Source organism: Vigna angularis, chromosome 1, assembly GCF_016808095.1.
Source record: "Vigna angularis cultivar LongXiaoDou No.4 chromosome 1, ASM1680809v1, whole genome shotgun sequence".
Classification (NCBI taxonomy): Eukaryota; Viridiplantae; Streptophyta; class Magnoliopsida; order Fabales; family Fabaceae; genus Vigna; species Vigna angularis.
Genome location: NC_068970.1, coordinates 20,276,111 through 20,291,734, shown reverse-complemented (window position 1 = coordinate 20,291,734; position 15,624 = coordinate 20,276,111). Strand labels below are relative to the sequence as shown.

The 15,624-nt window shown below is 29.1% G+C and overlaps 1 protein-coding gene and 1 long non-coding RNA gene across 2 annotated transcripts; one reads left to right on the top strand and one right to left on the bottom strand.

The window, feature by feature from the left end:
- The first annotated feature begins 10,781 nt into the window (after positions 1 to 10,781).
- On the top strand, positions 10,782 to 11,637 carry LOC108338242 (probable calcium-binding protein CML41). Its single transcript, XM_017575015.2, has one exon. It carries the CDS (start codon positions 10,837 to 10,839, stop codon positions 11,410 to 11,412), a length of 576 nt encoding a protein of 191 aa, XP_017430504.1. The 5' UTR covers positions 10,782 to 10,836; the 3' UTR covers positions 11,413 to 11,637.
- Positions 11,638 to 12,048: 411 nt separating this feature from the next.
- LOC128194197 (uncharacterized) lies at positions 12,049 to 14,190 on the bottom strand. The gene is made up of 3 exons (XR_008245516.1): positions 13,980 to 14,190; positions 13,754 to 13,831; positions 12,049 to 12,271 (listed from the first exon to the last, which is right to left on the bottom strand). It is a non-coding gene; the product is annotated as an uncharacterized LOC128194197 (long non-coding RNA).
- Between the last annotated feature and the right edge of the window lie 1,434 nt (positions 14,191 to 15,624).

The window sequence follows — 15,624 nt, the reverse complement described above, 5'->3', positions numbered from 1 at the left end:
GCAGATTTCCTGGAACATAGACGAGTAAAACTGAACGTTGTTGATCCAATCCTTGCTGGCGTATCGCTAGGGTGCCGTCGGGGCGACGGAGGCGGAGCGAACCTCCGAGGAGAAGAAGCAGAAGTCGTCGAGGGTGCAAGACTCTCCAGCGAGGGTGATGACGTAAGCAAACCTTACGGTGACGATGAGAAGACCGATGATGAGTAATTGTGTCAAAACATTTCTGAGTAAGGCCGGCTTCCCTGTGGCAGACTCCATGGAAACAGATTGTACACTTTTCTTCAAGAAAATAATAATTACGAGAAAAAAAATAAATTAAATGAAAATATGCTTTCAATATTTCTTCAGAGTGAAGGAGTGGTTAACGTCGAAGGATAAAACAGGATAAAACAGAAAAAAAAAATGAAAATATGCTTTCAATATGGCTATGGATAAAAATAAGAGGAACGCAGTGTGGATGTTAGTGGTGATGGAGACAACAGGTTGTTTCTCGAGAAAGAGAGCAAGGTTTGCCTTCATCCACCCACAAGAAACAAAGAGCTTCCAAATGGTATAATTTTTCTAATTTTTTTAATTTATTAAAATCCTTGTCACCGACAGCATATTATTTTTAATAAAATATCCATCTCAGCATATCCACCTCAACACATTTTAACGTCGCTTGTGGCAACTTAACGGTTAGGGCGAAATTGGTTCAATTTTACAAATATTTGGACTCAATTGAGATATTTTACAAATATATAGACTCAATTGAGACAATTGAAAAAATGAGGATCGAACTGAGATTTCCATACAAAAATTAGGTGCAAGGAAGGGTTTAAACCAATTTTAAAAGTGATAATAATTTAGAAATATTGAGACTTGATTATTTTAATGTTAAAATATTTTAATATAAATAGTTTTGTTATTTCATTATTTTAAAACACAATATCCTTTGTAAAACATTTTTCTAGAATTTTCTTATTTCTTTCTAAGAATTATTCATCTTTGTTGGTATATTTGAAGAACAAAAATCATAGGATTGATCCTTACGGCGAAAAGTGTTTCCGTGTTTTTCTCGATTATAAAATTTGTCATTAAACGTCAAAAAGTGTCGTTGAGTGTCAAAAAGTGTCGCTAAGCGCTAGAAAGTGTCGTTGAACACATCTTTTACGGGAAGAATAGTGATGAGTATCATGTCTGTCATTGAGCGTCATGACTATCGTTAAGCACCACCTTTTGCAAGAGGTCCAACGTTAAGCCCACTTCTGAGTGCCAGTATTTATATTTATCTTCTTCTTTGACTGTTTAAAATGAATACACAATGGACTTTATGTATATTTAAGAGTATTTTTGGCATTTTTTTTTAGTGTGTATTGATATATGAATTTAGTATTAGGAGTTATATTGTCATTCCAATAATCATCAATCTCAAGTGAAGAAGGGTGAGGTATGTAGTAAGAGGTGCAAAATGTTCTAGTCTAAGAGTTTTACTTTGTCCAAAGATGTTAATGGACTAAACTTGTGTATTGTAGCTTGGGTGGGCCACCACAAGTGCATAACTCACAAGAGTTTGATATCAATACATGTATTTGAATAATCGAGTCTAGTATGAGTCTTCATATATGTGATATGAATGTTTTTATGAATGAGTGATATATGATAGTATATCTCTTTTGCACATTAGCTTACCATGTTCTTTCTTTTGGTGTTTCTTGTATTTATGTTTGTTTCTTTTGCGATGATCACCTTATTGGTGTGAGTAGATGAGAGATAGCTGTTGAAAAATTTATGGTGAAGACCATGATACAATGGAGTTTTCTTCTTGGTCATCTAGTAGTTATTCATAGTTGTTTTAGATATATTTATTATTATGACTATATTTTATTTAGATACTGTTTTTTGTTTTATCAATTTTATAATGTCTTATTATATCTGTTTTAAACTACTAAAATTAGGATATTACATTCTATATATGTATATGTTGTATGTATTTCTTGTGATATAAAAATAATGGTAACATAAAAAATATATAAATATTTATTATCATAAAATTTGGTATTGTTTTTTTAATTTCAAGAAAACCCTATCTAACATTAAAAAATAAAATAAAAGGAGTAGTAAATAGTATTGATATTATAGTAAAAGGAATGCTGATTTACTGTTAGAGTATATTAGAGCGTAAAATGTTTTTATTTATTTCTCATTAATACGAAATGTCTTTTTCTGAAAATTTAATTGGTAATAAAATATTTTATTATTACCTTTTATAATTCTAATTAATTATCATTATATTACTTTTATTTTCGTTATCACTTACTTTTGTTTTAAAATATTTTCAAATTATAATTAAATTTAAATTAAAAATATAAAAAATAACTATAGATTAGAGTTTACTCTTTCAAAATATAATTTGATTGACAAATTGTGTAGGGTAATACAACACCCGAAACATGTACCTATATGAATACATAAAGATTTGACAACTTATTCATATTTTAATATGTTTCGTATGTGAGGTTAAAAATTACTCTTTCACAAATCTTTCAACGTTGTCTTTTATTTTCATTTCAATTGTTATTAGTCTTCTTCCTTTAATCTTAAAGCTGAGCATTGGTGTATTTGTTAAAGACACTCCGACTCCGACACTCAAGTCAGTAATGAATTTGATCGATTGTTATAATAAAGTTTCAAAATAAATGCAATCACCTGCCTCATTACCTTACTTTTGTATTTATAGGTTTCAAAGTGGATTTTTAATTAAAGTTGGCCCAATTACGATATAAGAGTTTATAAATATTATTTTATCTTGTTAAACATGTTGGATTTGTGGTGAGGTTTTAACATGTATTACCAATCGGTCCATATCTGAAATGGTAATCGATCAGACGATATTGTTATGGGGTTTTTAGATTTTGAGATACTTAACCATTCTATAATTAGGAAAGTACGTTGGTCGGATAGTTATATGGTACATAATATATAATTTTTCAATTTTCTTTAGATATATTAGTGAAAAACCGTACATATATAAATAATTTTTATAATTTAGTTATAGATCATTTTTATTCATTTTATAAATAGTTTTTCCTCGTATTTTGGAGTCCTTAAAATATATAACTATATTAATGTTAATTATATGTAGTAAAATTTTTATAATTTTGAACATTCTAACATAATTATAATTTTCATTCAAATATACCATTTAAATGGATTGATCTCAAAATGTATAAAAGAAAAGATTAATAGTCAAAATTATATGTAAGACCCTAAAAAAACCTTTTCAAATGAGATAGAAAATTTATAACATACTTTCGATTATTTTATTATTAAAATACTTTTATATAAATAGATAATAATTAAATAAAGTTTATTATTATAAAAGTTACTATTTCTCTAAAGAGAGAAAATAACCATCCTCTAGATAACAATTAAATAAAATTTATTATTATAAAAGTTACTATTTCTTTAAAAAGAGAAAAGAACCATTCTCCTCATTATCTTCTCTCTAAAAATTTTTATCTTATACCCTTTAAAAATACCAGAGAGCATTATAACATAGATTGCATAGTATAGATTGCATGATATATATTGGTATTGCTCATGGTCATTTTGTAGTAATTAGTAATTGAGTATTGGATTTTTTTTTTTGCTTTTTCTAGTTACTCCCGTTGTATATGTTCTCTTATTAATCCATTTATAGTTTTATTTCATTGTGCAATGTTTAGAAAAAATTTGCACTCAAACTTTCTGACCATTTTTGTCAACCATCTATTTCAAAAGGTTCTAGATGAATTTACCGGTCATTGTTACATATTTCATCGTGGAAAAATCTAAAATCGAAGCATCTGAGATTATAATTTTCTTTCTTAGAAGGGACAAGTGACTCTGGTTAAATGATTTCAAAGATGCGCTGTTATACATCAAAATTTTTGTTTTGCTTTATTTAATTCTCCTTATTATTGTGATTAATATAATTGTTATTTGCTTTTATCATCTCAAATAGTTTGTGCCTTTGTGCTTGTGTTAAGATGTCTGAGAATAACATGACGTGGTTTCCTCTTAATTGAAGAAGCTCCCTGACAACTTTTTCTTTACTTTACAATCGAGTTTTATCCTTCAAGCTTTAAGAGGAATTGTTGAAAAGATTTCCTAAAGCAACAATGGAAACGCAGAAAAAATAGATGAAGAGATTTCATTTGGTACAAGTGTAGTAGTAATTACAGAGTAAATAAGATGAACAGATTTAAAAATAAATGAAGCACAAGAGAAAGGTTTAGCTGAACAATTTCATTTAAACCTTCTTTCACCAATCATCGTGACTTTTCTTTTTCTTTTCCTCCATCATTTTACATCAGATGCCACTTGAATGCAGCAGTCACCATAATTGCCTGGTTTGTCCTTCTTATAATTAGGTTGGTTACATTAATCTTGAAAAGTGGAAGAATGAAAAGATGAGTATGGAGAAGGGTTACGTCATTTCACTAAGAAACAGCGTCGATCGCCGCGCGCAACTTGATGCAATGTTGACTCAAGTCATGACATGACCAAGGCATGCCGACGTGTAACAAATGGGTGCACCTTATCTTCTTAACAGTGCCCACTTGCCAGACAAACCCTACCTTCTGCATATCCACTATGTGACAGTGATATCATTGGGTGCAGAGAATCCAGAACACAAATATAAGCTTTATTAGGTCTGAAAGCGATACATGCATATATCGTATGAACCAGAATGTTCCCAGCGTTTCATCTATCTAAGTGAAACATATAACAGAGATATATTACATTAATAAGGTTCTTATTTATCTAATAATTCATGTAATGGGTCACATTATATATAAAATGCCTCATTATTGTTATCTTTCTTTTTTATTTTATTTTATGTTATCTTCATTTATCGTTTTACTTCCTTTTTGTGACTGTCTCTTTGTTTTTTCTTTCACCTTTTCTGTTTCTCCATTCACCTCTTCTATATTCTATATTCATTTGGATCTTTTATTTAATTTTACAAAACATATAACATCACTGTAATACCAATCAATGTTATATATATAATCCACTTTCTGCAAATTTATATCACTCCATAAAGCCCGTGCAACTAAAATCAATTAGGACTTCACTTTTTATTTCCATGACATTCAACACTCTAAACTATAAAGAATGTAGAAGTTTTATTTATACTATTATAAACTAACATCAATATTTATATACTTTTTTATAAGTGCTCGCTTTCCTTTTTTATTGGCTATGTTTTTTAATTCATCCACACACATGTTAGTGAAATGTCGTTATACTAAAAATAGCTTTAATTTAATTTAAAATTTGAATATCATCTACATAAAATATGACTAGAAATATTTTAGAAAATGAATTTTTTTTATATAAACAAAAGCTTAATTGATTAGTATCTTTAGTTCAAAATGTAAAACCCTTTTTTCTTTTTAAATGTGCAAAGCCAGCACCATAAACATAACTCTCACATCTTGACTCTTCTCCATTCTCTCTATTCTCTTCCTCTTCAAAATTCTCATCTTTCCTCATTTTTTTTCTTGGCTAAAGTTGGAAATATAACCAGGAAATGACAGCTTTTTCTCTCCCTTGTCCTAATCTAGTTCAAGATAAGTACATCCCTTCCATTTCATAAGTCCATCCTTTCTCACATTGCAAGTTCCACCTTCTTTTGCATATGATTTCTTTATAGATATGTCCAAAGCTTCTTTTCCAGAATGTGAACCTAATGTAGCGTTTGAATCACTAATCGAAGTTTATTTGTGTTTGTAGGGTATTTTTTTTTTGGGTCTTTGAATCTTAGAGCATATTAGAGGGAGTAGAAATCTTTCCAACACAACAAGATGAAGGAAGCTAAACTTTTTATGAATTGTATGTTGATTTTCTACCTTAGTTGTTTGCATGTTGAATTTGTATTGTGGATACTGATTTTATGATGCATAAGGGGTGTTTTGATCCATGAGCTATTTTGATTGATTGTTGCATGTGTCTTTTTCTATATTTTGTTGATATGTTAATTTGAAAAATTATACCAATTGGAATGTTTTAAAATGAGATATTTTAATGGTTGAAATTGGTCAGTATCATTTATGAAACATATTAAATGAATTTGAGTTGAGAAAAATGCAAGATATCAAATTATGCAAAGTAATAAGCCAAAATCTAACATTTAGAAGCATCTGGTATGACACTGACCAATAGTTTGAGAGAGCTAAACAATGACTTTAAAATCTTAAACTTAGTGACATTTTCGTGATAGGATGCTAAGGGACATTTTCGTGACAGGATGTTAAGGGACATTTTCTACCTCTAAGCACACTCAAGTCAAAGAGCTCTAGTGGCCCTAACATTGAGTGTTTGTCTTCACCGCATAACACTCTCAAGTCAGGTAGCTCCAGGGGTTGTCAGCATTGTGTATCAATTTGTGTCATTGGGTGCTCTCTTGACATTGAACTCATGTGCACTTCAGTGTTGAGCGCATCTTGTTGTCGTTGAGCACCAGACGATTGTGTGTTTTGTTTTGCAGTATTTTTACATTCTTTGGTTATATGGTTCTATTATTATGATGTTCATAGTAGTATTAATGTTGTTACACTAAAACATGGTATAAATGAATAAGTTGTAGGACATTCCAAAGAGGGAATCCAATTGAATGTGTAAATTCTTTAGTGTGTGTGCATATATATGGATTCAAGCAAGAAGATATTTTGATGCTATAATAACTATTCTCACTCATATAGAGTTGAATGTGTTATGTGGTGAGAGTAGAAATAGATCTTAGTCTAAAGGTTTTTCTTTGGCCTACGACGCATAAGAGATTAACTTAATGTGTAATAGAGTTAAACCCATTTTGTAGGGCTCTGTAGAGCAGTAGATGTCATTACAAGTACATGTTTCCAATGAATCTGATATCGATACATGTATTAGGATAATTGAGTCCAATGAGTTAGTTATTGAATGTTTGAATATTTTGTGAAAGTTCTATATATGCTATTTTGTGAAAGTTCTATGTATGCTATTTTGTGATCAAATTAGTTTAACTGTTATATGCTTATTTTTTTATAAATTAGCTTACATTTTCTTTGTGCTTAATGCTTAATGTATTTTTTTTTTCAATGATCTCAAAAATTTAATGTGAGCAGATAAGGAGTTAGGCATTGGTTCAACCAAAGATGATGATGATGGTGCAGTTGTCTAATCTTTATATTAGCTATACATCCTTTCTATCTTTATTTTGAAAAACTTTGTAGTTCTTAGCCTTCTTATAGTTGTTTTTTGGCTTTAGATAAATTTATTTTTATTACAACATTACCTTTTGATATTATTATAATGAAGCAATGATTTACTTTGTTCATGTTTATTGGATAACAATCATATAATATCTTAACCTATAGTTGTGTACTATTAATTGTGATGTTATATAAAATAAAATTATTTTTTTATATTTATCTCCAAAAAGAATATGACAAGCTAGAAGACTATTTTACACCGAATCCTGAAAACTAGAGCTGGAAGAAGTCTAAGTGCAAATGTGAAAGGTAGGATTGTTCACAGACACACAACAGTTATGTAAGCCCAGCCCAGACGCGCATATACGTATTTTTATCCTCTAAACTTTACCAACAAAAAATACGAGAGTTTCAACAAATGATGCCCTACACACAATTTTCAACAAATGAAGAACTATGATACGGCCCAATATTTTTTAAGATCATTTCCATTCTCATAATAGACCTTTCAAGAACAAACCTACGGAGAAATGTACCACTTTTTTTTTTTAATCTTGAAATGATGTAGATTCTTGGAATGCTGAGTTTGAGGTGAAAAAAACCTTGTTTTTCTATCTCTCACAGGACTGATTTCATCAATTATGTTTAAGATATTGAGCTTGATTATTTGAGAACTAGATAACCTGACGATGCGAAATTTTGGGTCTTTATAATTGTTTAAAAATGACAAGAAGTGATTTTGAAGTTGTTAGTAAATTAGTTTGCTTCCTTCAAATATTCTATTTTTATTTTTTTTAAAATGTATTAATAGGATTTATGAAGTTAAGAATTATCGAAATATTTTACTTTTAATAACTTTTATTAATATAAAATTTTTAACATTTAAAATTAAAAAATTAGTCCATATTATTTGTTATGCTTGAATAACATCATTTTGTTTGATATTAATAAAAAAAAGTTGAATTAGATTATAATAATATTTGTATTGTGAATAAATTTTGTAATTAAAAATTTAGATGTTCTAACGTGATATGTTAATATAGTTTCATTCGTTGACTAGTTTTCCTTCTTTGAAGGAAAGTATTGTTAATAGTTTGTAAGATTTACATGATAATTAGACTCATATTAGTTCTAAATCAATTATTTTTTATATTTTTATTTATTTTTTAATAAATTTTTCATATATAATAGGATGTCTAACATAATTTATAAAAAATAATTCATCCTTGATTAAAAGTAGTTTTAAGATAATTAACCCATTGATCTGGTCAAAATAAATATATTGACAAAAAGATAAATCATCGTAGGTTACAAATTTTAGATGTAAACAAAATTATTTTTCAGATTTTGTTTTACTAAAGTCGAGGTTCCAAATATCAACTTATGGTGTAAATAAATGACTTTTTATATAAAAATAGCTCAAATTAGAATAAAAAAAACTTTTCCAATATGTTGTCAGAAATCTCGTGAAGAAAGAAACATACATTGGTTGAAGTATTCTGTGATAGCTGAACTTAACCAGAAAATTTAACGTTAGGTTGAATTAATATGGAGGTCCACCGGCGAGGACAATAAAAAATCTTGTAACGGTTATTAATACATGCATAGTCAACAAAAACTCAATAACTATTTAGAATCGTAAATGTATTTTTACACACATCGAAATTTCTAGATATGACAATGACTCTAGTGACAATAGTCATAGTAAGCATTATTGTCTTGGATCTGATTATATATCAAATAGACTACTTACAACCACACTTAATTAACATTTATACCTCACATCACATTATATCTTAAATATTATTATAAATAAATTATATAACATAATTTGAATTAATATATAATTTATGTAATTACAAAATTAAAATTCAAAATTATCATGAGTCAGCAGCATATATAAATTTAAAAAGAATAATTAAAATATTAAAGTACAATATTAGAAGTATTACAAAGATATTAGTTGTGCAAACTAATGATCTTTCAGTCTAATGGTTCTGATTAGCTAAAAAATTATAACATATTTACACTAAACTTATAAAATAAATCATTTTAACTACAAAAATTACTAAGGTTATTGACAAAATTTTATCAACAAAAATAAATTTATCAATAAATTCAAATTATCAATGATTAATTTTAAAATTTATATTATTAATGAATTTATTTCATCAGTAAATATTATTGGTAAATCTATTGATAATACAAATTTTAATTATCAAATAATTTTGTTTTTGGTAAAATCCATCAATACTTATTTAAACTCCATCAATAAAAATAACGATAAATTTTTATTTAAATATAGATTTATTATTAATTAGTGGATAAAATTCATTTATAAATAATTTAAAATTTATATTATCGATAAATGTTTTTGTTGATGAATCTGTTGAAGAAAGTAATAAATTTTCTATTCAAATTTGACCATAAATATATTATAAATTAGGATTAAATATGTTTTTATATTTGAAATTTTACTCAAAAATTACAATGAATTTCTTTTTAAAAAATGTATGGATTTATCTTCAAAATATAACAATGTTAAAATTTCATTAAGTTGTCTAAGAGCGTTTCATCATGAAGGATGATATTTGAACACCTCATTATCCACATGTCATTTTGTAAGGAATATATAATGCACTTAACTATATTTTTTCTCTTTAGAAATTTTTGTAAAGTTAAAGCTAAAAATAAAAAATAAATCATAAAGTATAATTCATTTAATAATTTTCAATAATTTTTAGTTTATAAAAAAGGTGATTATTGAAGAAAACAGAAGATAGATAGAGGAAGAAAAAGAAGGAGATAAGAGAGTGGTAATAGTTTAGGTAAGAATTTTTCCTGTTCTTTTATGAAACAAAAGTACTCAATCAGTTAAGGTGATTTAGAAAATGTGGTTCACTCAACTTTTGTTTTTAAGGAAAGACGTACAAGCTAGAAAAGGTAAATCAAATGCTATTTCAATTATTTCGCGAAAAAAGAATCATAATCATTTGATATTAACGCCATATATAAGAAAAAAAGAGTGATAAATCATATAGTAAAACATGGTGATAAGTATGTAATTTATTATAATTAATTTATGTGAAAGTAGTTATTGTGAGATAAAAAAAAAATAAAAGGTATGGTAATTATTTTGTTTGTGGGTAAAAATGTTGGAAAATAGAGAAGAAAAAAATAGAAGGGAGGCCTAAACAGTAGAGTGTGGTACTGAGAAGGAAAACACAAGAGAGAGTGATTGGATTTAATGAGAAAACTGTTCCATCCACTTATTTTTGGACCCAGTAGGAAACTACCATGCACTTTCCTTCCCAACAACATCACTTATTTTTGTGATCACGCACTTTCACAGCAACTCCCATACACCCTTTACTTTCCATATACATCACCACGTCTCAATCCTTCTGCCTCTTCCATTGTATTATATTAAAGATTATGATTTTTTATCAATTTTTTTTTAAATTATCAAGTAAACGTTATAAAGAAATTATAAAAAAATTTATTAAAAAAACATTTTCCTATATTAAAACCGACTTCTACGCTGTTATTTATACGTTAGTACCACTTACATAAACCTCACAAACCCATTTGCTTTTTCTCCTTTCTCATACCTCCAATGGCTACGGATACAATTTTCAACCCTTCTAAGTGGTTCTCCTACAAAACTCTTAAGTTAAGCCTTCGTCGTCCAAGATCAAGATCCTCCAACTCACCATCACAATCGTCAACTGCTTCTCCACGATCTCCCATGTCAACATGCACAACCCCAAAGAAGGAAGACATCAACGGCCTGGTGGAAGCATTTCGTCACTTTGATGGTGATGGAGATGGGAAAATCTCGGCCTACGAGCTTAGGTCGTATTTTGGGTCCATTGGGGAGCACGTGTCTCACGAGGATGTCGAAGGGGTGATCCATGACCTGGATTCCGATGGGGATAACATGTTGGACTTGCAGGATTTCACGAAGCTGATGAAGAGAGATGGTGATGAGGGGGATCTGAGAAAGGCTTTTGAGATGTTTGTGTGGGAGAAAGAAGGGTGCGGTTGCATCACCCCGAAGGGGTTGCAGAGGATGTTGCACCGTCTTGGAGATGACAGGTCCTATGATGAGTGTGTTGCCATGATTGGTGCCTTTGACATTGATCACAACGGTGTTCTTGATTTCGATGAGTTTTACCAAATGATGGCTTAGTCAATTTATATAATCCCTTCGTTTCTCTCTGCTTTGCATCTTTTTCATTTCAATCCAAACCGTTTGCAATGTTTAATCGATGATGCTTCAAAACTTCAACAAAAATTTTATGTAAATATATGTACATGGAGGCCATTTCAACTATAAGTACTTGTTGTGTTCTGAAATAAGGCACGTTTTATATATTCATATTCTTAAGTGGTAATATATTTGTCTTCTATTTTATTTTATTTTTCCTTTATCTTTTAAAAAATTATTTTGGTTTTATAGCGTTTATATATATATATATATATATATATATATATATATATATATATATATATATATATATATATATATATATATATATATATATATATATATTTGGATCAACCCTCTAAGATAGTGATTTTTTTTTTTAATTTTTACTAATGTAAGACATGAAATTTGTTTCCTTAGATTCCTCTACTTGAAAATTTATAGAAGCGACCTGTTGTTGGAACAGGATATAGTTTAAAAATTGTCAAAATTACACAAGAGAATGAGTGTAACAAAACAAGTAACTTTTAGTATTGGATTTTTTTTACTGCTAATGTGACTTACATTTTATCCAGTTCTCCCTAGGTTAAGTGTGACATCCCCATAATATACGACATGTATATATAATAAAGACGTCATTCAGTTATAATATTGGAAAGCAGTTAGAGACATATAACAGACTATATTGGTTACATCCAAAATAAAATCAGAGTTGGTCTCTTAAACATAAAGAACCACTGTGAATTATCATTAGAATAATACTACTAATCAAGATCCTAGACATAATAAACTGCAGCATCACCTTCTTCCAGCGCTTGCTCCACAGACACCTCCTCTTCATCTGCTCACATCCAATTTAGGATGATCATTGCAACAGGAAACATACCCAAACAAAGCACGAACACACAAGCAAGAGTGAGCTAGTTTCACAAGCAAGCATACTATATTAAAGTAAACAATTCATCAAATAAATACTTTAAGCCAAGCAAGTTAAACCATACAAAGGAACATGTCATAAACTAGACTTGACTAGTCCGGACTTAGAATGATAGTCAAGCTATGGCGGGTCCTGCACTCGTGGTGACTTATGAAACTTGGGTTCCCCACCCTGCCACACTCACAAGGTTAGCCTGTTCCGGGCCTTGAGGCATACTAGAAGCCCCCAAGACTAAGACCTCCTGCTACTCCTCACCACATGGATTAATCCCTCTACTTGAGTATGATTAGCCATTGGAGTATCAGAATGACCCCCAAGACTGAGCTCCTACTTTCATTCTAAAACACTAAGGATCTCACCAAGAGATCCTACACAGATGAAACTTGATTTATAACTTGGATCATACTTTCATCACTTTGTAATCATATACTTTCTGCCACAATCAACATATACACAATCTCAACAATATACATTACTCACCACTCACAAATTATAAAAATAACATCTCCACAATTGAATCTAAGTTAATCAATACCAAGAACCAAACAGCTCCAACTCGTTTCAATATAAGAAACAACTATCCTTACTTTATTATATATATATATATATATATATATATGATACGTAACGTTATAAATATATATTTTTATATTATATTAAACTAATATATATATATATATATATATATTTATATATGGATCCTTACTTTAAATTCCAAACACACAGTGACTGATTTCCTAAAATTATAATTTACTAGAAATTAACACATGATAACTTTATGCATCTACAATCAACTTGTTTTATTTTATTTTCATCCTAGTAGAGATCTTTCTTTACCCCAATTGGTCACCGGAGATGACCCAGATGTCTGAACGCATCAAACTCACCTTCGACGCCAGCACATATGACTAGTCACAACTGACTGGACCAGGTCAAGGCTGCTCTATGATGAGGGATGTGTCAACTCAGGTTTTTAAGGTTCCTCTATCCTACCAACAAAGAAAGGCTCTCAACAATTAACAATTAATTTATTTAAATTATCTACCATGTTCTCTTATGCTCTAAATCTGAAATGCCTAATTTTAATATTTTCACTTCCTCTCACAGCAACCTCAAACAGTACCTGTACATCTATTTAATACCCATATACATGCTATTATAGAACCCTTACTCCAGACCTTCCAACAAGATCAATTTCAGCCAACAAACTCATTCAAAACAGATTAAATTCATCACATCACAACATGCACAATTTCACAGTTTCAGTTATAACACCCAATACAATAAAAGTCATAAAACAAGTTTCACAAGAGCACACCAGTTCAACATTCATATGCATATATTTTTATAAAATAAATTCATACAAAAATAATTAGTTACCCTTACCTTAGGGGTTACAAGCACAACACTCTTTAGAGGAAACCCCAAAACAGTACTCTTGCACAGAAGCAAGTTCAACAGTATCTACAAAACGTCAGATTGGGTACAAAGACATCTCTTAGAGTTAGAATAGATAGAGAATCTAGAGAGAAAAACCATTGACTACATGCAACTAGAATATTGCATGCCCTAGGTTCAAAGGAAAAAGGGGAAACAGAAAAAGATAACTTACCCGTCCAAAATGAAAATCTAATCGGATGAAGGGAAAGCTCTCAACTCCGTAAACGACAACAGTGGGAAGTGGTGGAAAAGTAGAGAAAAATCAGAGCAAGAATAAGAAAGTGAAGCTGAACTTAGAGAGAAAAAGAGGAAATGGATGAAGAACTCAGAGTTGGAAAATGAGACCTCTTCTAAGGTCCTAGTGTCCTTAGCTTCTTGGACCAGGCTGCAGGACCCAATAGTCTTACATTTTCAGGCTCCTACATTTTATTTATGTACAAGTAAAACGTTAACTGTAAAAAATATTTAATTTACTCTTAATAATATTAAAAGAATATTTTTTCTAATGAATACGATAAATCTAGATAATAAAAAAATATTTATATCAAAATAATTTAATAAAAAAAGGAGCACATAGAATATTCTAGTTTAGAATCTTCATACATATTGACTAAATCACCAGCGAATATATTATCATACGTACGGTTTATCGAATATGATTTAGTAAAATTTATTCAAAATTATAAATTTTTACCACTCTTATTTTTTATTGAATGAATCCTTTATGATTTTATAGTTTTGAACACTCAAATAATTATCTTAATTATCCCGAATAAATTAAGCGCTAATGGATTTGGAGCTCATTTGAAAACAAAAAATGGTTGCTTTGGCTTAAGAATTGTACTTTTACTGGTAAGTCATCCATTGCACTTTTTACCCTCTAAAGTTAAAGCAAGGTGATAAGAACATGCACGAAAGAAAGAGGAAGATAACATGCAATGTCGGCTTTGATTGATTAGTTTTTTCTATTTAGAATGAAATATTTATTAACTTTTTATGATTAATTTCTATAGAAGAATTTGGTTAATCAGACCAATAAAACCTTTTTTAACTATATTTTTTATATCCATTAAACTCAAAATCTTAACTAAAATATTCAAGTATAATATCACTTGAAAAATCTCCTGTGAATACATAACTTTTAAATCACCAGCTTTAGTTTGTTTTAAAGTAATCTGGTATCTTTATTCTAGTGAAGAAGTTTAATTATAATTCATTTTATAAATAGGTATTTGTTTTGAGATGTATTTAAAAAATATTTTAACTTATATCAGTGATTATTAAATATTTTATAAAAAATAACTCAACTTACAAAAGATCATAACCTTGTTTTTAAATTGTTAAAATAACTCATACATAATTTTATATGATAAACACTTACATTCAAAACATAATTATTAGATATTCTTAGGTAATTTAAATAGAAGAAAAATAGTACATTCTTTTTTTCTGTCGTGATCTAAATTGTAGATCACAGTTCCAACAGCATTTTCTGGATATGTGAGCCACGTGGTAATAATGATTTTCATGAAACATTATTGAGAAACTGAAAACAAAATCAATTTATTGACATTCAATGGCATGCTCCTTTGCAGAAGTGGTGGAATCTGGGTATTTTCTTTTATTTCTTTTCAATGATATCAAATTTACAAACAAACAAATTATTTTCTGTCATCTTTTATACAATTCCATTACAATTTCTTATTTAATTACATTTTTAACTAATATCCTATGTGAATTTAGTGATGTAAAAATGGGTTAGAAACTTGTGAGTTAACCTGATCTACTACAAGTTTGGATTGGGTTAGGTTGAAAAA